The sequence below is a fragment of the Mus musculus genome, chromosome 5 (assembly GCF_000001635.26).
Source record: "Mus musculus strain C57BL/6J chromosome 5, GRCm38.p6 C57BL/6J".
NCBI lineage: Eukaryota > Metazoa > Chordata > Mammalia > Rodentia > Muridae > Mus > Mus musculus.
Genome location: NC_000071.6, coordinates 32,663,020 through 32,687,710, shown reverse-complemented (window position 1 = coordinate 32,687,710; position 24,691 = coordinate 32,663,020). Strand labels below are relative to the sequence as shown.

The 24,691-nt window shown below is 40.0% G+C and overlaps 1 protein-coding gene across 3 annotated transcripts in view; it reads right to left on the bottom strand.

The window, feature by feature from the left end:
• Window positions 1–644: 644 nt before the first annotated feature.
• The window catches only part of Yes1 (YES proto-oncogene 1, Src family tyrosine kinase), a 75,896-nt gene continuing 51,849 nt past the window's right edge, over window positions 645–24,691 (bottom strand). For 2 of the 3 annotated variants that reach the window (NM_009535.3, NM_001205132.1), the window contains exons 11-12: window positions 23,311–23,442; window positions 645–3,160 (exon numbers count right to left, since the gene is read on the bottom strand). In NM_009535.3, the coding sequence (NP_033561.1) occupies window positions 2,952–3,160; window positions 23,311–23,442 (341 nt within the window). In that variant the 3' untranslated portion in view covers window positions 645–2,951. The remainder of the gene's footprint in view (window positions 3,161–23,310; window positions 23,443–24,691) is intronic. The other variant, NM_001205133.1, reaches the window with a different exon arrangement.

Here is a 24,691-nt window from a genome sequence, read left to right as displayed (position 1 = left end):
CAGGCTGTCCTGGAAGTAAGATTTGCCTGTCTCTTCCTTTCGAGGGTTGGGATTAGAAGTATGTATGCCATAGGCTTGTTGATATACTCCATAAATAATGCACTGAAGAAAGCATTGTGCTGATTTACTGTTATTTGGAAATGTTTTTAAAGATATCATGAAGAGGGGAAAAATCTTACTTGAAGCAGTAGTAAAAAGTAATCAACACAATTACAGTACCGAAAATGATAAGGGCTTTTGACTTGATATTTAAATTTTTATTTTCATTAAACCTTTGAAAAGAGAATTGTAGAACACATAGAGATGTGTGTGTGAATTCCTATGGCCCAGAGTGGCTGCTCTACTTTACAGCCTCCATACTGCCTACATGTCCTAAATAGCTTCACTCAAAACACCAAGGGTTCCTATGTGATACAGTAACTGTATTTGCTGATACAATTTTAGAACATATCATTTACTAGACACAAGAAATTAGTCATGTGAAATAAATTCAACAGTATTCTAAATGTAAGAAGAGACGATTTTAACTCTGTTAAGGATTTCCAAGGATGTTCTAACTGAACATTTTTCCCCTAATGGAAGAATAAATTCAGAATATGTCAAAATTTACAAAGTTAATGAAATACAAAGAGCAACAGAAAAGAATACATAGATGCATTCAACAAAGAATTTTATTTTAATAATTCATAAAACAATATTACAATATTTTATAAAAATATTAAGTTTTAGGCTACCATTATTTACTTAAAAAAGTGTTTGTGCTAGAAGGCTGCTTTTAACAACTTTCGTTTCTGGTGTGTTAAAGTTCCACGTTAAGACAATACAGATGAAAGCTGTTGAAAAAAAAATCCTCAAATGTACAAAACTGTTTCTTTTTCTTGATAATTAAAAAATACATAACAAATTAAACTGAAAACATATTAATTAGTGTTGTATCCTTACTATACAATTTGTATTATAAGGAGCTGCTCCATTTAGTTAAAATCTAAAGAATGCCATCAATTTTTCTGCCTTATTTTTCTGATCAGCTTTAGTACATAAACATATTTTATTACCCTTTAATGAATGCTTACATACACTATAATACCATAGTTCACATGAAGCCCTTTAAAACACTCATGTCACAGAGTAGACATCAGGGCAAGAGGACCCAGTCTTCTCAGGAGACCCTCTTGGCAGAGGAGTCAGTACTGAATAGGTTAAGTAAAAGAAAAACAAATACAACTTTTAGTACCAGAACTTTTGCCAATTTGCATGAAGTTCACTTGTCACATTTAAAATTTGAACATGTTTACCATGGCACACATTTTTACATTTACTGATGGTAGTTCAAAATTATATTCTGAAAATAAAAAGAACTTGATATAATGCCTTAAAGTATAACTATAAAATAATATATTTTAAAACATAAATATTAGACTTTTAGCAGACTCCATTTTCCTCTTGCTAGATCCTTAAACTGTTAATACTACTCAGTTCAAATTAATATTTCATAATTTCTGAGTTAGAAAAACTCTCATTTTAAATGCTTTACACCTGTACTTTAAATGGGCAAAATCCCCCCTTTATATTACAGTTACTCAGTAAGTATTTTTCCTCAAATTAATTATAAAAGGAAAATATGATAACCATCAAGTATAGTTGTAATGTAAGTAAAGTTTCCAACAGGGATTTGAAACTTGGTGTTCTAAGAGGTTCTGTATAAAAGCTGGGCCACTGAAATTAGGGTAGAGCCTTATCCTCACTATTTTGAGGAGATAAAACAGTGTATATGATAAGAAAATTAGTTTTACAATCATACTTTAAAACTTTTAAGGTATAAGAAAACAGCTAATGAGGAGTTTTGAGTGCCAGAAAGCCATGTTGTTTCTCTACAACACCAACATTAGACATCCCACCCCATCCCAATACCTGTAGAACTTTCACATGTCGTCTCTCATATTTCTTTAAATACATTTTCTTCTCTCCTATTCTATACTCAATATAAGCAAAGTGCATTCAAGTCCCTGATCTAGTGATGTTTTCTATTTGTGGAGCCCATAATCATAAAAACATACTAGCAACACCTCATAGTACTCCACTTATTGTTTAAAAATTGACTGCTTAAATGTTAGGTTTGTTTTTTATTTTTATGCTATGCAAATATTAAAAGATTTTTCTCTTGGACTGGATAGAATAATTTCAATTGTATATAACCCTTTAAAAATTAATACACCCTTGTAAAAAGATTAATCCACTTTCTGGTTACCTTCATTATTCAAAGCTGAACAATTTAAGACATGACTGATATGAAAAATTTGTTTTGCTTTCCAGTTCTCTGGACAAAGTGTGAGCATACTGTATTATGCTTCTAACTTCCATGGCTTTTTAAATCAATGTTTTTGATGCTGTTTATAATCCATTCCTTTGCATTTGGAAGACTTGGCCCATTTTCACACAAAAGGAGGCCTCTGATAGGAGTGCATGTTGACTATTAAACAGGGAAAAAACAGAACAAAACAAACAAAAAAAAACTTTGAGAAAAAAAATTCTAGAAAATTTAAAAAACTGGAATGGAATTATTTGGTCCCATGAAGTTCTTTGATCTTAGAATTTTCCTGTGGAGTAACAGCCAAGTTTTATACATACCAAGAAGTAGTTTTCTCTTGGCAAGTTTGGGGAAGAAAAGGCAATGACCAGTAGTCCTGTTGCTCTTTCTTACCATGCTACACCCACAATCACACTCTCTAGCTCTACTTTCTCTGGACCCTGAAGTATGCTGTAAGATGCATCATTGGTACTTTAGAGTTTAATGCTTGGAGAAAAAAAAAGTGGTTTTGAGTAACCGTATCTGGAATTCCAGTTTACCATAAGAAACATGCCGAGTGAAGCATATCTTCTCATTTCTGTGCAGGAAGAACTCACACAAGGTCTCTCTGTTTTGGCAGATCTGTGCACACAGGTTACTTGGATTATAAATTTTCTCCTGGTTGGTACTGTGGCTCTGTAGCAGTGAAGTAGTCTTCCAAGAAGGACTGAATATATTCAAATGTTGGTCTTTCATCAGGATCCTTCTTCCAGCAAAGATTCATCAATTCATGGAGGGATTCGGGACAGCCCTGGGGGCAAGGCATTCTGTATCCCCGCTCTACTTGTTCCAATACTTCACGGTTTACCATACCTAATGTTAAGATTCAAATATTAAAAACAACAGTCTTGGCCATAAATACCAAAAGAGAGTAAACATCCTAGCTAGTAGCTGAAGAAACATCAAGTTTATCTTGTAAAAAGGCATATCAATTAATATAAAGAAATGTTAAATAATAATCTGTATTTTAATATGACTGTGGTGGTTTGAATATGCTTGGCCCATGGGAAGTGGCACTATTAGGAGGTGTGGCCTTGTTGGAATATGTGTGGTCTTGTTGGAGGAAGTGTGTCACCATGTAGGCAGGCTTTAGGGTCTCCTAGAGGAGATATGGTCTTACTTTGTTGTCTGTTGGTTTGGAACTCACAAAGATCCACCTGTTTTTCCTTCTCAAGTACTGGGATTAAAGCACACAAAACTATACCAGGTTTATGGGCATTTGAATGAGAATGACCTCAAATATGCTTAGTCACCAGTTAACTGAATTGTGTGGCCTTAGGATTAGGCATTGTTGGAGGTGTGTCACTAGGACTATGCTTTGAGGTTTTAAAGGCAATGCCAGGACTAATGTTTCTTTCTCTTTCTCTGCTTGATGCTTGCTCATCAGGATATAATGCTCTCAACTACTGCTTCCTTGCCAGGTCTGTATGCTCCCTGCCCTGGGGACCCTGGACTAACCCTCTAAAACTGAAAGCAACTCCCCAGTTAAGTGCTTCCCTTTTAAGAGTTGCCTTGGTCACACTGTCATTTCACAGTAACTAAAACGGCTCTTTCCTCCTCCCACTAAATCAGCGGTTTTCAACCTGTGGGCTACAACCTCTTTGGAGGGTTAAACAGCTCTTTCACAAGGGTCATATACCAAGAGATCCTCCATATCAAATATTTATATTACAATTCATAACAATAGCAAACTTAGAGTTATGAAGTAGCAACAAAAATAATTTTATGGTTTAGGGTCACCTCAACATGAGAATTCTGTATTAAAGGGTCATTAGGAAAGTTGAGAACCACCGCAATAAATAATTGTGACTTTATTTTTCTTCTACAGAATATAAAATTTTGCACCAATAGACCTATTTTATGTTTGAAGGGACTCTGACCAGCTTGAGCATGGTGGGCATGGCTCTGGTAGGCTTTGTCTTTCTCTAAAAACCATTAGACTACATACCTAAAGCTGGCCACTAAGGTCTCTTCCTTTATTTGGCCACTTCCTCCTCCTGAAGCTGACCACTAAGGCCCAGCTATCAAAGTATTGAAGTCTAGCAATCAAAAGTCTCCTTTGACTCAGGAGGCAGAGGTAGGCGGATTTCTGAGTTTGAGGCCAGCCTGGTCTACAAAGTGAGTTCCAGGACAGCCAGGACTATACAGAGAAACCCTGTCTCGAAAAAGCCACAAAACAAAAAAAAAAAAAACAAAAAAAAAAAGCTTCCTTTGGCTCACCTAATGAATACACCCAATTAAAATTAAATACCTTATTCTTACATGGAATTTCCCCCTCTACCTTTATAAGCCTCCATTTGCCTAAGGGGCCACATCTGTCTCTATCCAGAGGCAGTCCTTTGTCCTCCAGGGCAAATACGCCTCTCTCCCTCTCCCCTCCCCTTCTCCTTGTCCTCTATCTCTCGTCTGTCTCTTATTCACTGCCCTCTCCCACGGAGGCAAACAAATCTCCTTTGTGCTGAGAACCTGATTGTGGGGGTCCTGAGCAGATACTATTTCTGACAACGTTGACATTCTGAATTACACACAGTGGATTTGTTTTTCTACAGGACATTCGGTTTTAACAGTAAATGTACTGTCAAATCACCTGGTTCTTCCTTGGCAAGACCTGGCTTCAGGTTTTGTTTAATTTTGCCTCTTCTACTAGAGCACTGTTGAGAAACATAGTCCAGGAATAGTGTCATGTGAGGAGAATTCTGAGTGCTTATGAGAACATTCTAAGAAAACAAGTCTTGTGACCTAAGTTTCTTGAAAAACATGAAATTATTATTGGAATGTGTTTTTGTGCTCCTCCTAGGTGTAGCATAGGACTTGAGTTTACTTCAGATAGTTCATTAGTTTGTGGTTGTAAATCAATTAGATGCTAAAACTATCCTCTTTATGCCTCTATGGGAATTTTACACAGCTTGAACTCATGAGAACTTTACTCATGTGACCTTTCTTAACCCTCAGAGTACAAACTGTTTGAGGTGCTGAATAAGGTTGGCTATTTAATGAGAGTTTAGTCTCCTTATTTATCAGCTCCATTCTCACAGATTCCTCCTTAGACTTCTTTCTCCTTTGGTCAGTTAAAACAAATAAAAAAAAAACATTGAAGAAAACAAAAACTGATGTCTTTGTTTTGACTTCCATCAGTATGCTCACTTAGAAAATATTGGGGAGAAATGTTATATAAATATAGGACTCATTTTTTAAAAAAAGGAAGCTTCCTTGATCACCATGAAATAAAAAAAAAAACCCAAACAAAACTGGATTATGGATCTGTTTAAATCTCTAGTTGTTTGTAGCAAGATAGCAGATTTTAGATTGTCTATTGTGGCCAAAATGGAAAGTAGACCATGACTAAAACCGCAAAGTGAAATTCCTTAATTTAAGTGTTTTCCCCCCTCTGGCTATATTTACTAGTATATTGAGGGCAGAAGTAGATTTTATCCAGCATTATGATTGTGTTAGGTAGCAATAAAATAGGATCTTAGGCACAATCTCGGCAGAGGGCCCCAAGGTCCCCAGAGGACTCTCCATGCTGCAGGCACCATAGCACATCTGGGGTCTTGAGATCACTGGTGAGTGAAACACACATCCATTCCCAAAACGCAGAAGGTCTGGTGCAGGAACAGGGATAAAGGACAAAGGCAGGCTCTAGCACACCCAGAATCTTGGGATCACTGAGACCAGTCTATGCAGGAGAGCACATGGGCAGCAGAAGCAACAGAGCTTCTTGGACAGGGTCCCTTCGGGCTTTCATCCTCAGTCAGGAGACAGAGCTGAGACCCAGACCCCAGGACACCTTCTCTGTCAGAGGAGAGTCGGCCTCCAGCGAGGGCTCTGACCCCAGGAATCAGGAGGTGGATCTGAGCTCCTGACTTCTGTGCACCTTCCCTGCAAGAGGAGAGCTTGCCTGCAGAGAGTGCTCTGACCACTGGGACTCAGGAGAGAGTTGGACTCCCAGGAGAGCTGACAGAGGCTAAAGAATCACAGCAGGAACAAGCTCCAGTCAGAGACAGCTAGAACATCTAACACTGAAGATTACTAGATGGCAAAAGGCAAACGAAAGAATCTTGCTAAAAGAAACCAAGACTACTGGTCACCATCAGAAACCAGTATGCCCACCACGGCGAGTTCTGGATACCCCAACACACCCCAAAAGCAAGATTCAGATCTAAAATCATATCTCATGAAGCTGGTAGAGGATTTTAAGAAGGGCATTAATAACTCACTTAAAAAAATACAGGAGAACACTGCTAAACAGGTAGGAGCCCTTAAAGAGGAAGCACAAAAATCCCTCAAGGAATTAGAGGAAAACACTGCTAAACATGTAGAAGACCTTAAAGAGGAAACACAAAAATCCCTTAAAGAATTACAAGAAAACACAACCAAATAGGTAATGGAATTGTACAAAACCATCCAAAGCAAGAAAGTAATCCTTCAACAAACCTAAAAAAAAAAGACAGCCACAAGAACAGAATCCCAACTCTAACAATAAAAATAACAGGAAGCAACAATTACTTTTCCTTAACATCTCTGAATATCAATGGACTCAATTCCCCAATAAAAAGACATAGACTAACTGTAGTGGCTATTCCTGGTTGTCAACTTGACAATATTTGGAATGAACTACAATCCGGACTTGGAAGGCTCACCAGTGACCCTTATCTGGAGGCTTGGAGATCCTTATCTGGATCTTGGTTTGAAGATCTTGAGCCATAGTGGCTATGGATTCCAGAAGATTGAATCTCCGAGTTAAGGAACACACCTTTAATCTGGGCTATGCCTTTCATCTGGGATTAAAGGTGTGGTGGAACACACCTTTAATCTGGGCTACACCTTTTGCTGGAGACAATATAAGGACATTGGAAGAAGGGAGTCTAGCTCTTGCTCTTGCTCCTTCGCCTGCTTGCTGCGTGAGACTGAGTAACTGCTAGATCCTTGGACTTCCATTCACAGCTGCGACTGAACCATTGTTGGGAATTGGGCTGCCGACTGTAAGTCATCAATAAATTCCTTTACTATTTAGAAATTATCCATAAGTTCTGTGACTCTAGAGAACCCTGACTAATACAGAAGTTGGTACCAGGAGTGGTTCTAGAGTAACAGAAGTACAAGGATGAATCTTTTAAAATACTGGAATTGGCTTGTTGATCCACCAGCACTTTCAAATATTGAAACCTCTCCAGATTCTCTCCCTCCTGGGAGCTCAGAGAATTTTGAAGACCCATGGTTGAAACTATATTCCGAACTTAAAGAAGCTAATGCCCTTGATTTTCTTAATGAATTAGGTGATTCAGTGCACAAAGCTTTCTACAAGATGGGGAAAAAATCGAAAAATGATTTTACTGGCTGGCTGCTCTTAGTATCTGTGGAAAAAATGATGAATGAAAGGAAGGAGTTGTGTGATAAAATCGAAAGGCTCCAGACACAAGTAAACGATCTAAAAGTTGCTAAGTGTGTCCTTGAGGAGAATCTTCTCTCTTGTAGCAATAGAGCTCAAGTTGCAGAAAATCAAACAGAAACTCTCATTGTAAGGTTGGCTGAACTACAGAGAAAATTCAAGTCTCAGCCTCAGAGTGTGTCGACAGTTAAAGTAAGGGCTCTAATTGGCAAAGAATGGGATCCTACAACATGGGACGGGGATGTGTGGGAAGACCATGTTGAAGCTGAGAATTTTGAATCCTCAGATTCTCAAGGGTTTGCCCCACCTGAGGAAGTAGTACCCTCAGCCCCACCTCTTGAAATAATGCCTTCCCCACATGAGGAAATTAATTTTGCAGAGTCTGCTCACGGCCCACCAATAGTTTCTTCTAGACCTGTAACCAGACTCAAAGCAAAACAGGCTCCTAGAGGGGAGGTAGAAAGTATAGTCCATGAGGAAATTCACTACACTACTAAGGAGCTTAATGAGTTTGCTAATTCATTCAAGCAGAAACCTGGTGAATATGTGTGGGAATGGATTTTAAGGGTGTGGGATAAGGGTGGAAGGAACATAAAACTAGAGCAGGCTGAGTTTATTGACATGGGTCCTCTGAGTAGAGATTCTAGGTTTAATACGGAAGCTCGCATAGTTAAAAAAGGTGTCAAAAGTTTGTTTGAATGGTTGGCTGAGGTGTTTATCAAAAGATGGCCTACTGGAAATGACTTGGAGATGCCTGATATTCCGTGGCTTAGTGTTGATGAAGGGATTTTAAGACTTAGGGAAATTGCAATGCTAGAGTGGATATATTGTGTAAAGCATAATTGTCCACAATGGGAAGGTCCAGAAGATATGCCTTTCACCAGCTCTATAAGACGCAAATTGGTGAGAGGGGCACCAGCACATTTGAAGGGTTTTGTTCTTTCCCTTTTCCTTGTGCCAGATCTTAGCATTGGAGATGCTTCTGCTCAATTAGATGAATTAAATTCACTGGGTTTAGTTGGATCCCGAGGTAACAAGGGCCAGGTGGCAGCATTGAATCGCCGGAGACAAGGTGATCCTAGTTATTATAATGGACAGCGTAGACAAAAGAATGTTTATAATAACATACCCAGTAATGGTCAGCACAGGAGAGGTGAAATTTATAATGGCATGACTCGCTTGGACCTTTGGTACTGGCTAATCAATCATGGTGTTTCCAGGAATGAAATACATAGGAAGCCTACTGCATATTTGTTTGATCTGTATAAGCAGAAAAATTCTCAAACAAATGAAAGAAAGGCTACATTAGATCGTGGTAAACAGCAATCTCGGCCAGTGAATCAATTTCCAGACTTGAGACAGTTTGCAGATCCGGAACCCCTTGAATGAAGGGGTGGCCAGGTTCCTCTGAGGAAGGATCTTGATAAGACACTCAAAGGTTTTGCTGTTACCCTTTCTCCAGTTCTTCCCCAGAGGGACCTACGGCCTTTTACAAGGGTAACTGTACACTGGGGAAAAGGAAATAATCAGACTTTTCGGGGTCTGCTGGATACTGGTTCTGAGTTGACACTGATCCCAGGGGATCCCAAGAAACATTGTGGCCCTCCAGTTAAAGTAGGGGCTTATGGAGGGCAGGTGATTAATGGAGTTTTGACTGATGTCCGACTCACAGTAGGTCCAGTAGGTCCCCGGACACATCCTGTGGTGATTTCCCCAGTTCCAGAATGTATAATTGGGATAGATATACTCAGAAATTGGCAGAATTCTCATATTGGTTCCCTGAACTGTAGAGTGAGGGCTATTATGGTTGGAAAGGCCAAATGGAAGCCTTTAGAGTTGCCTCTGCCAAAGAAAATAGTGAATCAAAAACAGTATCGTATTCCTGGAGGAATTGCAGAAATTACTGCCACTATCAAGGACTTGAAAGATGCAGGGGTGGTGGTTCCCACCACATCTCCATTTAACTCTCCTATCTGGCCAGTGCAGAAAACAGATGGATCATGGAGAATGACAGTTGATTACCGAAAACTAAATCAGGTAGTAACTCCAATTGCAGCTGCTGTACCAGATGTAGTTTCCTTACTTGAGCAAATTAACACATCTCCTGGCACCTGGTATGCGGCTATTGATCTGGCAAATGCCTTCTTCTCAGTACCTGTCCATAAGGACCACCAGAAGCAATTTGCTTTCAGTTGGCAAGGCCAACAGTATACCTTCACAGTTTTGCCTCAAGGATATATTAACTCTCCTGCCCTGTGTCATAATTTAGTTAGAAGGGATCTTGATCGTTTGGATCTTCCACAAAATATCACATTGGTGCACTATATTGATGACATTATGCTGATTGGACCAAGTGAGCAGGAAGTAGCAACCACTTTGGACTCATTGGTAACACATATGCGTATCAGAGGATGGGAAATAAATCCAACCAAAATTCAAGGACCATCTACCTCAGTGAAATTCTTAGGAGTCCAGTGGTGTGGGGCATGCAGAGATATTCCTTCTAAGGTGAAAGATAAGTTATTGCACCTGGCCCCTCCTACAACCAAGAAAGAAGCACAACGTTTAGTGGGTCTATTTGGATTCTGGAGACAACACATCCCTCACTTGGGTGTGTTACTTAGGCCTATTTACCAAGTGACTCGGAAAGCTGCTAGCTTTGTGTGGGGCCTGGAACAGGAGAAGGCCCTTCAACAGGTCCAGGCTGCTGTGCAGGCTGCTCTACCACTTGGACCATATGACCCAGCAGATCCGATGGTACTTGAGGTGTCTGTGGCTGATAGAGATGCTGTTTGGAGCCTCTGGCAGGCCCCTGTAGGTGAATCACAGAAAAGGCCTTTGGGATTTTGGAGCAAAGCTCTACCATCATCTGCAGACAACTATTCTCCCTTTGAAAAACAGCTCTTGGCCTGCTATTGGGCCTTAGTGGAAACTGAACGTCTGACAATAGGACACCAAGTCACTATGCGACCTGAACTACCCATCATGAGCTGGGTACTATCAGACCCTGCAAGTCATAAAGTGGGACGTGCACAGCAGCAGTCTATTATCAAATGGAAGTGGTATATACGTGATCGGGCCAGAGCAGGTCCTGAAGGCACAAGCAAGTTACATGAAGAAGTTGCTCAAATGCCTATGGTTTCTATTCCTGTTACAATGCCATCTGCTGCCAAACATGTGCCTATAGCCTCATGGGGTGTTCCCTATGATCGACTGACCGAAGAGGAGAAGACTAGAGCCTGGTTTACTGATGGCTCTGCACGTTATGCAGGCACCACCCAGAAGTGGACAGCTGCAGCATTACAACCCCTTTCTGGGACAACCTTGAAAGACACAGGTGAAGGGAAATCTTCACAGTGGGCAGAACTTCGGGCAGTACACATGGTATTACAGTTTGTTTGCAAGAAGAAATGGCCAGATGTACGATTATACACTGACTCATGGGCTGTAGCCAATGGATTGGCTGGATGGTCAGGGACTTGGAAAGATCACAATTGGAAAATTGGTGAGAAAGACATCTGGGGAAGAAGTATGTGGATAGATCTCTCCAAATGGGCAAAGGATGTGAAGATATTTGTGTCCCATGTAAATGCTCACCAAAAGGTGACTTCAGCTGAGGAGGAGTTCAATAATCAAGTGGATAAGATGACCCGTTCTGTGGACAATCAGCCTCTCTCCCCAGCCATCCCTGTCATTGCTCAATGGGCACATGAACAAAGTGGCCATGGTGGTCGAGATGGAGGTTATGCTTGGGCTCAGCAACATGGGCTTCCACTCACCAAGGCTGACCTGGCTACAGCTGCTGCTGATTGCCAGATCTGCCAACAGCAGAAACCAACACTGAGCCCCAGATATGGCACCATTCCTCGAGGTGACCAGCCAGCAACCTGGTGGCAGGTTGACTACATTGGACCACTTCCTTCGTGGAAAGGACAGCGTTTTGTTCTTACTGGAGTAGATACTTATTCTGGTTATGGATCTGCCTTTCCTGCACGTAATGCCTCTGCTAAAACCACCATTCACGGACTGACAGAATGCCTCATCTATCGTCATGGTATTCCACACAGTATTGCTTCTGACCAAGGAACTCATTTCACAGCCAGAGAAGTACGACAGTGGGCTCACGATCATGGAATTCACTGGTCTTACCACATTCCCCATCATCCTGAAGCAGCTGGGCTGATAGAAAGATGGAATGGCCTTTTGAAGACGCAGTTACAGTGCCAATTAGCTGGTAACAGCTTGGAAGGCTGGGGCAGAGTTCTTCAGAAGGCAGTATATGCTTTGAATCAGCGCTCGATATATGGTACAGTTTCACCCATAGCCAGGATTCATGGGTCCAGGAATCAAGGGGTGGAAAACGGAATAGTTCCACTTACTATCACTCCTAGTGACCCTCTAGGAAAATTTTTGCTTCCTGTCCCCATAACTCTAGGTTCTGCTGGCTTAGAAGTTTTGGCTCCAGAGAGGGGAGTGCTCCTACCAGGAGCTACAACAAACATTTCATTGAACTGGAAGCTCAGACTTCCCCCTGGTCATTTTGGGCTTCTAATGCCCTTAAACCAACAGGCTAAAAAAGGAATAACAGTGTTAGGAGGGGTGATAGATCCAGATTACCATGGGGAAATTGGATTACCTCTTCACAATGGTGGTAAGCAAGATTATGTCTGGAGTGCAGGAGATCCCTTAGGGCGTCTCTTAGTACTACCATGTCCTGTGATTAAAGTCAATGGGAAACTACAACAGCCTAATCCAAGCAGGATGACAAAGGACGCAGACCCATCAGGAATGAAGGTATGGGTCAATCCTCCAGGAAAAGAGCCAAGACCTGCTGAGGTGCTGGCTGAAGGTGAAGGAAATACAGAATGGGTAGTAGAGGAAGGTAGTTATAAATACCAATTAAGGCCACGTAACCAGTTGCAGAAACGAGGATTATAAAGTAATATGAATGCCCATTGTAAATTTACTAATGCGTTTGCGATTGTACGAGGGATAGTTATATCATGTTAGGCGTATTTACAACCTTGTTATTGTTTCATGTGAACATGAGATATTATTTGTGTCAAGTTGACAAGGGGTGGATTGTAGTGGCTATTCCTGGTTGTCAACTTGACAATATTTGGAATGAACTACAATCCGGACTTGGAAGGCTCACCAGTGACCCTTATCTGGAGGCTTGGAGATCCTTATCTGGATCTTGGTTTGAAGATCTTGAGCCATAGTGGCTATGGATTCCAGAAGATTGAATCTCCGAGTTAAGGAACACACCTTTAATCTGGGCTATGCCTTTCATCTGGGATTAAAGGTGTGGTGGAACACACCTTTAATCTGGGCTACACCTTTTGCTGGAGACAATATAAGGACATTGGAAGAAGGGAGTCTAGCTCTTGCTCTTGCTCCTTCGCCTGCTTGCTGCGTGAGACTGAGTAACTGCTAGATCCTTGGACTTCCATTCACAGCTGCGACTGAACCATTGTTGGGAATTGGGCTGCCGACTGTAAGTCATCAATAAATTCCTTTACTATTTAGAAATTATCCATAAGTTCTGTGACTCTAGAGAACCCTGACTAATACACTAACAGACTGGCTACACAAACAGGACCCAACATTTTGCTGCATACTGGGAACCCACCTCAGGGACAAAGACAGATACTACCTCAGTGTAAAAGGCTGGAAAACAATTTTCCAAGCAAATGGTCCGAAGAAACAAGCTGGAGTAGCCATTCTAATATCAAATAATCGACTCCTAACCCAAAGTTATCAAAAAAGATAAGGAGGGGCACTTCATACTCATCAAAGATAAAATCTTCCAAGATGAACTCTCAATTCTGAATATCTATGCTTCAAATGCAAGGGCATCCACATTCATTAAGGAAACTATAGTAAAGCTCAAAGCGCACACTGCACTTCATACAATAATAGTGGGAGACTTCAACACCCCACACTCATCAATGGACAGATCCTGGAAACAGAAACTAAACAGAGACACATTGAAACTAACAGAAGTTATGAAAGAAATGGATTTAACAGATATCTACAGAACACTTTATCCTAAAACAAAAGGATATACCTTCTTCTCAGCACCTCATGGTACCTTCTCCAAAATCGACCATATAATTGGTCACAAAACAGGCCTCAACAGATACAAAAATATGGAAATTATCCCATGCATCCTATCTGATCACCATGGACTAAAGCTGATCTTCAATAACAACATAAATAATAGAAAGTCAACATTCACATGGAAGCTGAAGAACACTCTACTCAATGATACCTTGGTCAAGGAAGAAATAAAGAAAGAAATTAAAGACTTTTTAGAGTTTAATGAAAATGAAGCCACAACATACCCAAACTTATGAGACACAATGAAAGCATTCCTAAGAGGAAAACTCATAGCTCTGGAGTGCCTCCAAAGAGAAACTAGAGAGAACATACACTAGCAGCTTGACAGCACACCTGAAAGCCCTAGAACAAAAGGAAGCAAATTCACCCAAGAGGAGTAGACAGCAGGAAATAATCATACTCAGGGCTGAAATCAACCAAGTGGAAACAAAAAGAACTATTCAAAGAATCAACCAAACCAGAAGCTGGTCCTTTGAGAAAATCAACAGGATAGATAAACCCTTAGCCAAACTCACTAGAGGGCACAGGGAGAGTATCCTAATTAACAAAATCAGAAATGAAAACAGAAAAGGGAGACATAACAACAGAACCTGAGGAAATCCAAAACACCACCAGATCCTACTACAAAAGGCTATATTCAACAAAACTGGAAAACCTGGATGAAATAGACAACTTTCTAGACAGATACCACGTACCAAAGTTAAATCAGGATCAGATTAATGACCTAAACAGTCCCATATCCCTAAAAGAAATAGAAGCAGTCATTAATAGTCTCCCAACCAAAACAAAAAAGCCCAGGACCACATGGGTTTAGTGCAGAGTTCTATCAGACCTTCCAATAGTTCTCCTCAAACTATTCCACAAAATAGAAACAGAAGGTATCTACCCAATTCATTCTATGAAGCCACAATTACTCTGATACCTAAACCACATAAAGACCCAACAAAGATAGGTGTACTGGCTAGTTTTGTGTCAACTTGTCACAGTTGGAGTTATCACAGAGAAAGGAGCTTCAGTTGAGGAAATGCCTCCATGAGATCCAACTGTAAGGCACTTTCCAATTAGTGATCAAGGGGGAAAGGCCCCTTGTGGGTGGGACCATCTCTGGGCTGGTAGTCCTGGCTGTGCAATCCAGGGGAGGCAAGCCAGTAAAGAACATCCCTCCATGGCCTCTGCATCAGCTCCTGCTTTCCTACCTGCTTGAGTTCCAGTCCTGACTTCTTTGGTGATGAACAGCAGTATGGAAGTGTAAGCTGAATAAACCCTTTCCTCCCCAACTTGCTTCTTGGTCATGATGTTTGTGCAGGAATAGAAACCCTGACTAAGACAATAGGGAACTTCAGACCAATTTCCCTTATGAATATCGATGCAAAAATACTCAATAAAATTCTCGCTAACCAAATCTAAGAACACATCAAAATGATCATCCATCATGATCAAGTAGGCTTCATTCCAAGGATGCAGGGATGGTTTAATATATGGAAATCCATCAACTTAATCCACTATATAAACAAACTCAAAGACAAAAACCACATGATCATCTCATTAGATGCTGAGAAAGCATTTGACAAAATCCAACACCCATTCATGATAAAAGTATTGGAAAGATCAGGAATTCAAGGCCCATACCTAAACATAATCAAAGCAATCTACAGAAAACCAGTAGCAAACATCAAAGTAAATGGAGAGAAGCTGGAAGCAATCCCACTAAAATCAGGGACTAGACAAGGCTGTTCTGTTTTTCCATACCTATTCAATATAGTACTTGAAGTCCTAGTCAGAGCAATTAGACAACAAAAGGAGGTCAAGGGGATACAAATTGGAAAGGAAGAAGTCAAAATATCACTATTTGCAGATCATATGATAGTATATATAAGTGATCCTAAAAATTCTACCAGAGAACTCCTAAGCCTGATAAACAGCTTCAATGAAGTAGCTGGATATAAAATTAACTCAAACAAATCAGTGGCCTTTCTCTACACAAAGGATAAACAGGCTGAGAAAGAAATTAGGGAAACAACACCCTCCACAATAGTCAAAAATAATATAAAATACCTTGGTGTGACTCTAACTAAGCAAGTTAAAGATCTGTATTATAAGAATTTCAAGTCTCTGAAGAAAGAAATCAAAGAAGATGTCAGAAGATGGAAAGATCTCCCATTCTCATGGATTGGCAGGATCAATATTGTCAAAATGGCTATCTTGCCGAAAGCAATCTACAGATTCAATGCAATCCCCATCAAAATTCCAGCTCAATTCTTCAACGAATTAGAATGGGCAATTTGCAAATACGTTTGGAATAACAAAAAACCTAGGATAGCAAAAACTCTTCTCAAGGATAAAAGAATCTCTGGTGGAATCACCATCCCTGACCTAAAGCTGTGCTACAGAGCAATTGTGATAAAAACTGCATGGTACTGGTACAGCCACAGACAGGTAGATCAAGGGAATAGAATTGAAGACCCAGAAATGAACCCACACACCTATGGTCACTTGATCTTTGACAAGGGAGCAAAAACCATCCAGTGGAAAAAAGACAGCATTTTCAACAAATGGTGCTGGCACAACAATTCATAGAAGAATGCAAATTGATGCATTCTTATCTCCTTGTACTGAGGTCAAGTCTAAGTGGATCAAGGAATTCCACATAAAACCAGAGACACTGAAACTTATAGAGGTGAAAGTGGGGAAAAGCCTCGAAGATATGGGCACAAGGGAAAATTCCTGATCAGAACAGCAATGGCTTGTGCTGTAAGATCGAGAATTGACAAATGAGACCTCATAAAATTGCAAAGCTTCTGTAAGGCAAAAGACACTGTCAATAAGACAAAAAGGCCACCAACAGATTGGGAAAAGATCTTTACCAATCCTAAATCAGATAGGGGACTAATATCCAATATATATAAAGAACTCAAGAAGATGGACTCTAGAAATATCAAATAGCCCTATTAAAAAATGGGGTACAGAGCTAAACAAGGAATTTTTAACCAAGGAATACCGAATGGCTGAGAAGCACCTGAAAAAATGTTCAACATCCTTAATCATCAGGGAAATGCAAATCAAAACAACACTGAGATTCCACCTCACACTAGTCAGAATGGCTAAAATAAAAAATTCATGTGACAGCAGATGCTGGCGAGGATGTAGAGAAAGAAGGATACTCTTCCATTGTTGGTAGGATTGCAAGCTGGGACAACCACTCTGGAAATCAGTCTGGCGGTTCCTCAGAAAATTGGACATAAGTCCAGCAATACCTCTCCTGGGCATATACCCAGAAGATGTTCCAACTTGTAATAAGGACACATGCTCCACTATGTTCATAGCAGCCTTATTTATAATAGCCACAAGCTGAAAAGAACCCAGATGCCCCTCAACAGAGGAATGGATACAGAAAATGTGGCACATTTACACAATGGAGTACTACTCAGCTATTAAAAAGAATGAATTTATGAAATTCCTCGGCAAGTGGATGGATCTGGAGGATACCATCCTGAGTGAGGTAACCTGATCACAAAAGAACACACATGATATGCACTCACTGATAAGCGGATATTAGCCCAGAAACTTAGAATATCCAAGATACAATTTGCAAAACACATGAAACTCAGGAAGGAAGACCAAAGTGTGGATACTTTCGCTCCTTCTTAGAATGGGGAACAAAATACCCATGGAAGGAGTTACAGAGACAAAGACGGAAGGAAAGACCATCCAGAGACTGCCCCACCTGGGGATCCATCCCATATACAATCACCAAACCCAGACACTATTGCATATACCAGAAAGATTTTGCTGACAGGACCCTGATATAGTTCTCTTGTGAGGCTATGCCAGTGCCTGGCAAATACCGAAGTGGATGCTCACAGTCATCTATTGGATAGAACACAGGGCCCCTAATGAAGGAGCTAGAGAAAGTACCCAAGAAGCTAAAGGGGTCTGCAACCCTATAGGAGGAACAACAATATGAACTAACCAGTACCCCCAGAGCTGTGTCTCTAGCTGCATATGTAGCATATGCATATGTCGGCCATCACTGGGAAGAGAGGCTCCTTTGTATTCCGAAGTTCATATGCCCCAGTACAGGGGAATGCCAGGGCCAGGAAGCAGAAGTGGGCGGGTTGGTAAGCAGGGAGTGGGGAAGGTATAGGGGGCTTTGGGGATAGCATTAGAAATGTAAATGAAGAAAATATCTAATAAAAAATTATGATATTCAAAAAAGGAAAATATAAAGACATGTAAAACTACAATAAAAAATAAAGAATGACAGGACAAAATAAACTCAGGGGGTGATCATACTGCTTGACTGTGCAGTTTAAGGAACTGAGGGGGTTTTGTGAAGAAGATGAGGGTCTGGCAAAGTTGCTGCCAATGCATTAAAGAGCTTAGTAGTATCAAGAAATTGCTAAGGCTGGAGCAGAGAAGGCTGGAAAGATTCAAGGTAGGAGTCAGATAAGGGGCACATGAAACTGTGGTAATGGTATTGGTATTGTTAAGGTTGAAGGTATGAAAAATGACAGGATCACAAACGGAAAGTGCTCAAGCCATGAGAGATCAGAAGACCCTTTGATATATGTATTAAAATGACTGCTGTGTCCTTGCTGTACAGAAGCTTTTCAGATTCACAAGTCTGCACGTATTAACAGTTGTTCTTAGGGCCTATGCTACTGGTGCCCTGCTCACAAAGTCTTTTTCTGTACTAATGAGTTCAAGCCTTTTCACTACTTTTTATTCTATCAGATTCAGGGTATCTGTAGAAAGAATATCGTGTCTATATGGATGTGGCAACTGTCAATAAAAATCTGATGGCCTATAGCTTAGGCAGGTAATAGGAGCTGGGTCATCTGAGAGGCAGGAAGGATTCTGAGATGGTGCCAGACATGGGAGATTTGCTCGGAAAGATGTGACAGGTAAACAGCCATGTGGCAGAATGTATATTAGACTAAATGGGTTATTTTAAGGTATGAGCTAGTTGAGAGAAAAGCCTAACCAAGGTATTGGAAATTTTGTTACTTTTAAAAAAGATTTTATTTATTTTATGTATGTACACTGTAGCTGTCTTCAGACACACCAGAAAAACACATCAGATCCCATTACAGATGGTTGTGAGCCACCATGTGGTTTCTGGGATTTGAACTCAGGACCTTCAAAAGAGTAGTCTTTTTTGTTTGTTTGTTTATTTGTTTTTCAAGACAGGGTTTCTCTGTGTAGCTCTGGCTGTCCTGGAACTCACTCTGTAGACCAGGCTGGCCTCGAACTCAGAAATCCGCCTGCCTCTGCCTCCCGTGTGCTGGGATTAACTGCTGAGCAGTCCCTCCCGCCCATTTTCTTGTCTTTCAATAGGGGCAGGTTACAAATAGTTATAGTCTTAGACAGGTGAAAGTAAAGTTTAAGAACTTAAACTCAAGGATTTCTTTCTTCCCTTTCTGTGATGGTTTGTATATCCTTGGACCAGGGAGTGGCACCATCTGAAGGTGTGGCCTTATTGGAATAGGTGTGACCTGGTTGGAATGGGTGTGTCACTGTGGGTGTGGGTATAAAATCCTCACCCTAGTTGCCTGGAAGTCAGTCTTCCACTAGCAGCCTTTGGATGAAGACATAGAACTCTCAGCTCCTCCTGCGCCATGCCTGCCTGGATACTGCCATGCTCCCACCCTGATGATAATGGACTGAACCTCTGAACCTGTAAGCCAGCCCCAAGTAAATGTTGTTTTTTATAAGACTTGCCTTGGTCATGGTGTCTGTTCACAGCAGTAAAACCCTAACTAAGACACTTTCCTTCATTCTTCTTTCTTAGGTAAGGGAAAGGAGGTTAAGAAGAAAGAGGGGTGGGGGGAACATAAGATTATAGGAATAACAAAGAAAAAAAAGGGTTGGAATTTTGAATCATTTTATAGCCATTATCTTACATTGGTATAGTCTTTATAATTGGATGCAGAATTGAGGCTATACTTGGTATACTGACACAGAATTTTGTATAGATACATAAAATTCCTAAGTTATTTTTGATACATTGGTATAGGTTATTGTATAGTGATACAAATTTAAGGTGAATTTGATACATATAGGTATATATGTTTTCAATTTTTATGTGAAAAATTGTGCCTTGAAGATACAATGTCAAGTTTTAGACCTTTTAAAGCTGCTATTACAAACTGAGAGAAATAAAACTACAATAGTCAGCCAAACTTATGTTCATATTAGATACTAGTTTAGTTAATTATAGTGAGATGTTTGCAAGGTTATTCAGACAGTAAATAGTTAAAAATAAACAGTGTTTGGACAATTCAGATATGCTATAGATAATTAGTTTTTAAAACCTCAGAGATCCACCGAATATGACATTTAAAGATGTTTTGTTAATTAAATATCTTTTCGACAATGAGACAGGTCTGCTCCTGACAGTACCCCCACTCCACTTCAAAGAAGATGGTAGGTATGAATAACTTTCATATGGAGTTGCTTCAATTGTGGTAAGCTAGCCACTGGGCTAAGAAAATGCTTATGCTTCAAATATAGACAAAATACTGTCCAGAAAGGACAAACAAATACAGGGAAGTTGACTGCCAAATTCTAGCAAGACAGGGTAAGCAAGTCCTTCATAATTACTGCTTCATATGTCTGTTGAGGTCCTTGACCCATGAGAAATTTTGTGCAGGGAAATATATCTCTGTGTGTGTGTGTGTGTGTATATATATTTGGATTCTTCTACATGGAGCCATCTGGTCTGAACAGTACCATTAGCCTGAAGATGCTGTTTTTTCTCCAGTGTATATTTTTGGATTTTTAAAAAAATCATATTTCTTTACATATGTGGAAATAAAGTTTTCATATATGTTAAGAATTTAGTCACCAAATATTAGGGGAGACCATGTCTCAACTAGACATGGTGTACTGCCAAGAAAAACTACCAGTGTCAGAAATGTCTTGTTGATGTTTGCTAAAGGGGTCCCAGTGAAAACCCCACTGTCAAACATCACAGGCTACTGCCAAGGTTATTGGTTGTTCTCCACAACCTGATGGTAAGGACCTATTGCTAAAGGCAACATTTACTAATGACACAGACCACAGTTTTAAAGGTGAGCTGGTGCCTGATACAAAGATTTATGACTACTGATGGGCGTTCCTGGTATTCTGCACGCACTGGAAGAGAAATCATCAGTTATCACCCAGCTACCTACAGCAGCATTCTGCCTGCAAGACAGACTGGTGCAATAGTGCCACAAAGGTTATGGGGATAATCAATCACTTTCTGAAAGGATTTAAGGCATACTCTAAGAGATGGAACCTATACCTGACACTGCTAAAGTGGCCAAGAAACTAAGATAGATGACCAATGGACCTTTGGATGAAACAAGTATTATTATTTGGCTAAAGGAGCATAGTAAAAACTCCTAACGACATATTGCTATACCCATAGTTCAGTGTCTTAAGTCATATCAGACAGAGAACTCACTTAAGCCATCAGAGAAGTTTCTTCTTGCAGAAGATGGGAATTAACACAGAGTCCCACAACTAGAAAATGTGCAGAGATTGAGAGATTAAAAAAAAAAAAGTCCTAAATGAGATGTGTACTGGCTGGTTTTGTGTGTCAACTTGATACAAGCTGGAATCATCAGAGAGGAAGAAGCCTTAGTGGAGGAAATGCCTCTGTAAGATCCAGCTGTAAGGGATTTTCTCAATTAGTGATAGATGGGGAGAGTCTAATCCATGGTGGGTGATGCTATTCCTGGACTAGTAGTCCTGGGTTCTATAAAAAACAAACAAACAAACAAACAAACAAACAAACAAAAACAAGCAGGCTGAACAAGCCATGTGAAACAAGCCAGTAAGCAGGACCCTTCGATGGCCTCTGCATCAGCTCCTGCCTCCAGGTTCCTGCTCTGTTTGAGTTCCTAACAGTGATAAACAGCAATGTGGAAGTTAGTTGAATAAACCCTATCCTCCCTCGCTTGCTTTTTAGTTATGGTGTTTCACTGCAGCAATTTAAACCATAACTAAGGCAGGATGTCTTCATCAAAGCCCCCCAACGTTCAGCCCCTATGTGGAAGCAGAAAGATTGTAAAAGGTAGAGGTGATCGTTGATGCCAAAGAAACACTATCTTCTAGATACAATAGGACTGTGCGTACACACTCCCAGTCTTTTGTAACACACAAGATCTGTACAGGTTCAAACCCAATGGGGTTCCAGCACTGAAAGGGGAAATTAGGCATGATGTCCAATCCCTAATCATTTATGTATTTGCAACTTATAGCCTATCAACGAGAAACATTAGTTTTCCCTAAGGAAGTGTCACGTGGTGTATTAACCACATTCCTATATGGGGTATGACCATATACTTAGGGGTAGCTACTCAACAAAAATGAACTTAGTATATCTGCAGACTTTTGTTGTTGTTCTTATTGTTTTCCAAGACATGTTCCTCTGTGTAGCTCTGGCTGCCCTGGAACTAGCTCTGTACACTGGGCTAGCCTAGAACTTAAAGAGATTCACCTACCTCTATGAGTGCTAGGATTAAAGGTATACGCCAGGCCTGGTGTGGCATGTATTTCCTTTTTTGGTCTTATTGGTCTTTTACTTATTTGTTTTGACTTTCATTTTGTGGGGTTTTGTTTTTTGAAATGGAGGTGAAAAAACCAAAGATGGGTGGGTAGAGAGGTGAGGAAAATGGGAGGAAAAATGTTAAAAATATATTGTATGAAAAAAAATTAATAAGAAAAAAGTTGACCATGGATTAAGACAGAAGCAGAATCTTATTGGACAGGGTGATGAGCAGTGACCATTAAGTGAGCTGTATGTGTCAGCACACAATGAAAGGATGTGGACCAGAGACTACAACAGCACTACAACTACAGCTCAAGTGTTAAGGAATGGCATGAAACAGAAGGTCAGTACAGCAATTCTTCTTGAAGACTGCATTTTCTACATCCTCACAGTCCTCAACTACTAGGCTACCTTCAGAGGAAATGTTTGAGAGGTAACAGGTTGCAGGAATATTCAATTATAGCTGAATTTCAACTAAGCTAAAATTTCTTCTTGCTCTCCCACACCTATATAGACATAAAAAAGAGGAAATTTTTAGCGTAGTTTCCCCCTGCCCTCTTATTAAAGAGAAAACATTTCTTCTCAAAACAATCTTTTGAGTCTAGAATGTCACACTTCTAGAAAAGAATATTACTTGGGGTGGGGGAGCAAATATAACCTAGATATTTAAGATATGCTTCTGATCTGAGGAACACAACATATAAAAGGACTTTTTGGGAAAACATCTTAAAGAAGAATACAGGGTATACTTCTTGTGCTTGCTAAAGGATTCTAGCTCTCATGAGCTACTATACACCCAATTAAAGGGGATGGGGAAAAAGAAAGTCTTTCTTCCTCACATTTTTGCTGAGTGTATCCCTCATTAAAACCTATGCTGAGATACTAAAGAGATAAAGAAAAACACAAGCTCACCTGGATATGGCACTCTTCCTTTTGTTACCAGCTCTGTCTGTAGAATTCCAAATGACCACACATCTGACTTTATTGTAAATCGACCATACAGAGCAGCCTCAGGAGCTGTCCACTTGATTGGAAATTTTGCACCTACAAACAATATTGACAGTTGAAGTGTTTTTAAAGAATACTTGTGTAAATGTAAGGTACACAGGCCTAATCTTTATCACTATCCCAATTCTATGTGTTTAAGTCTTCAAACGCAGAAAAATATACGGAAAACAGCACTAACTTAAAATTTTTACACTAAATCTGGTTTTTTTCTTTTATTTAATGATATAAAAAGTTGCTGGTGGGAACAGAAAATGATTCAATAAAACAGTAGTAGAGGTTTTAATAAGACAGAAATGTAGATTATAAAATCTGCAAGTTTTGGGGGGAGGCACATGGGATCTTGATCTATCTCTATCTATCTATGTATCTATCTACACACACACACACACACACACACACACACACACCTACCTTAGGCTGGCCTTAAATTTTCACAATCCTGTCTCAGCCTCCTGAAAGCTGGGATTACAATTGTTAGCTAAATCAAACTAAATCTGTAACTAATTTTTGCTTGTTTATTTGTGCTCACATGCACGGCTGTGTGTGTGTGTGATATGAGGTGAGCAAAAATTAAAACTTCATGTACAAGTCTCTCTCTCCTTGTTGAGCTTTTTGAGGAAGGGTCAGCTGGTCTCTAACATGCTATCTATTGGAGAATGACTGTGAATACTGATCCTTCCACCTCTCACTCACAAGTGCTAGGTTTAGAGACATGAGATACTATATATTCTATTGTAAAATCAACAACTTCAGGGTCACCTGACATCCAGTGGCTATACCTAATTATGTCTGAAGGCATATTCTGTTAGATCTAATAGCTACTGGCTTTTGCTCATAATCATTTCTGTATTTTGTGCTGTCTTTGGATAAGTTTCTATTGTGCTATCATATTCTTTGTTGTGTGTTTGGTTGTGTGCATGTGCCATGGAACTTGTGTGAAGGTCAGAGGACAACGCTGTGGAGTTGGCTCTACCTTTCTACCTTTACATGGGCTCCAAAAATCAAACTCAGGTCACCAGGCTTGAGAAGCAAGCACATTTGCCGCTGAACAATCTCACCAGCCCTTCCTTGTATTACCATTTTAAAAACACCATGTTAATTTACACAAATATTTAATGTATGATTTTAATACACAAGCATTATGGGTGCACAAACATAATACACAAGCATAATTATATTATGGGTACACAAACAATAAAGCTGCCAGAAAATTGTGTACTTATGCTAATAAAATTATTGGTAATGTCTATGCTTGAGGTGATTATATATACACACATATATTTAC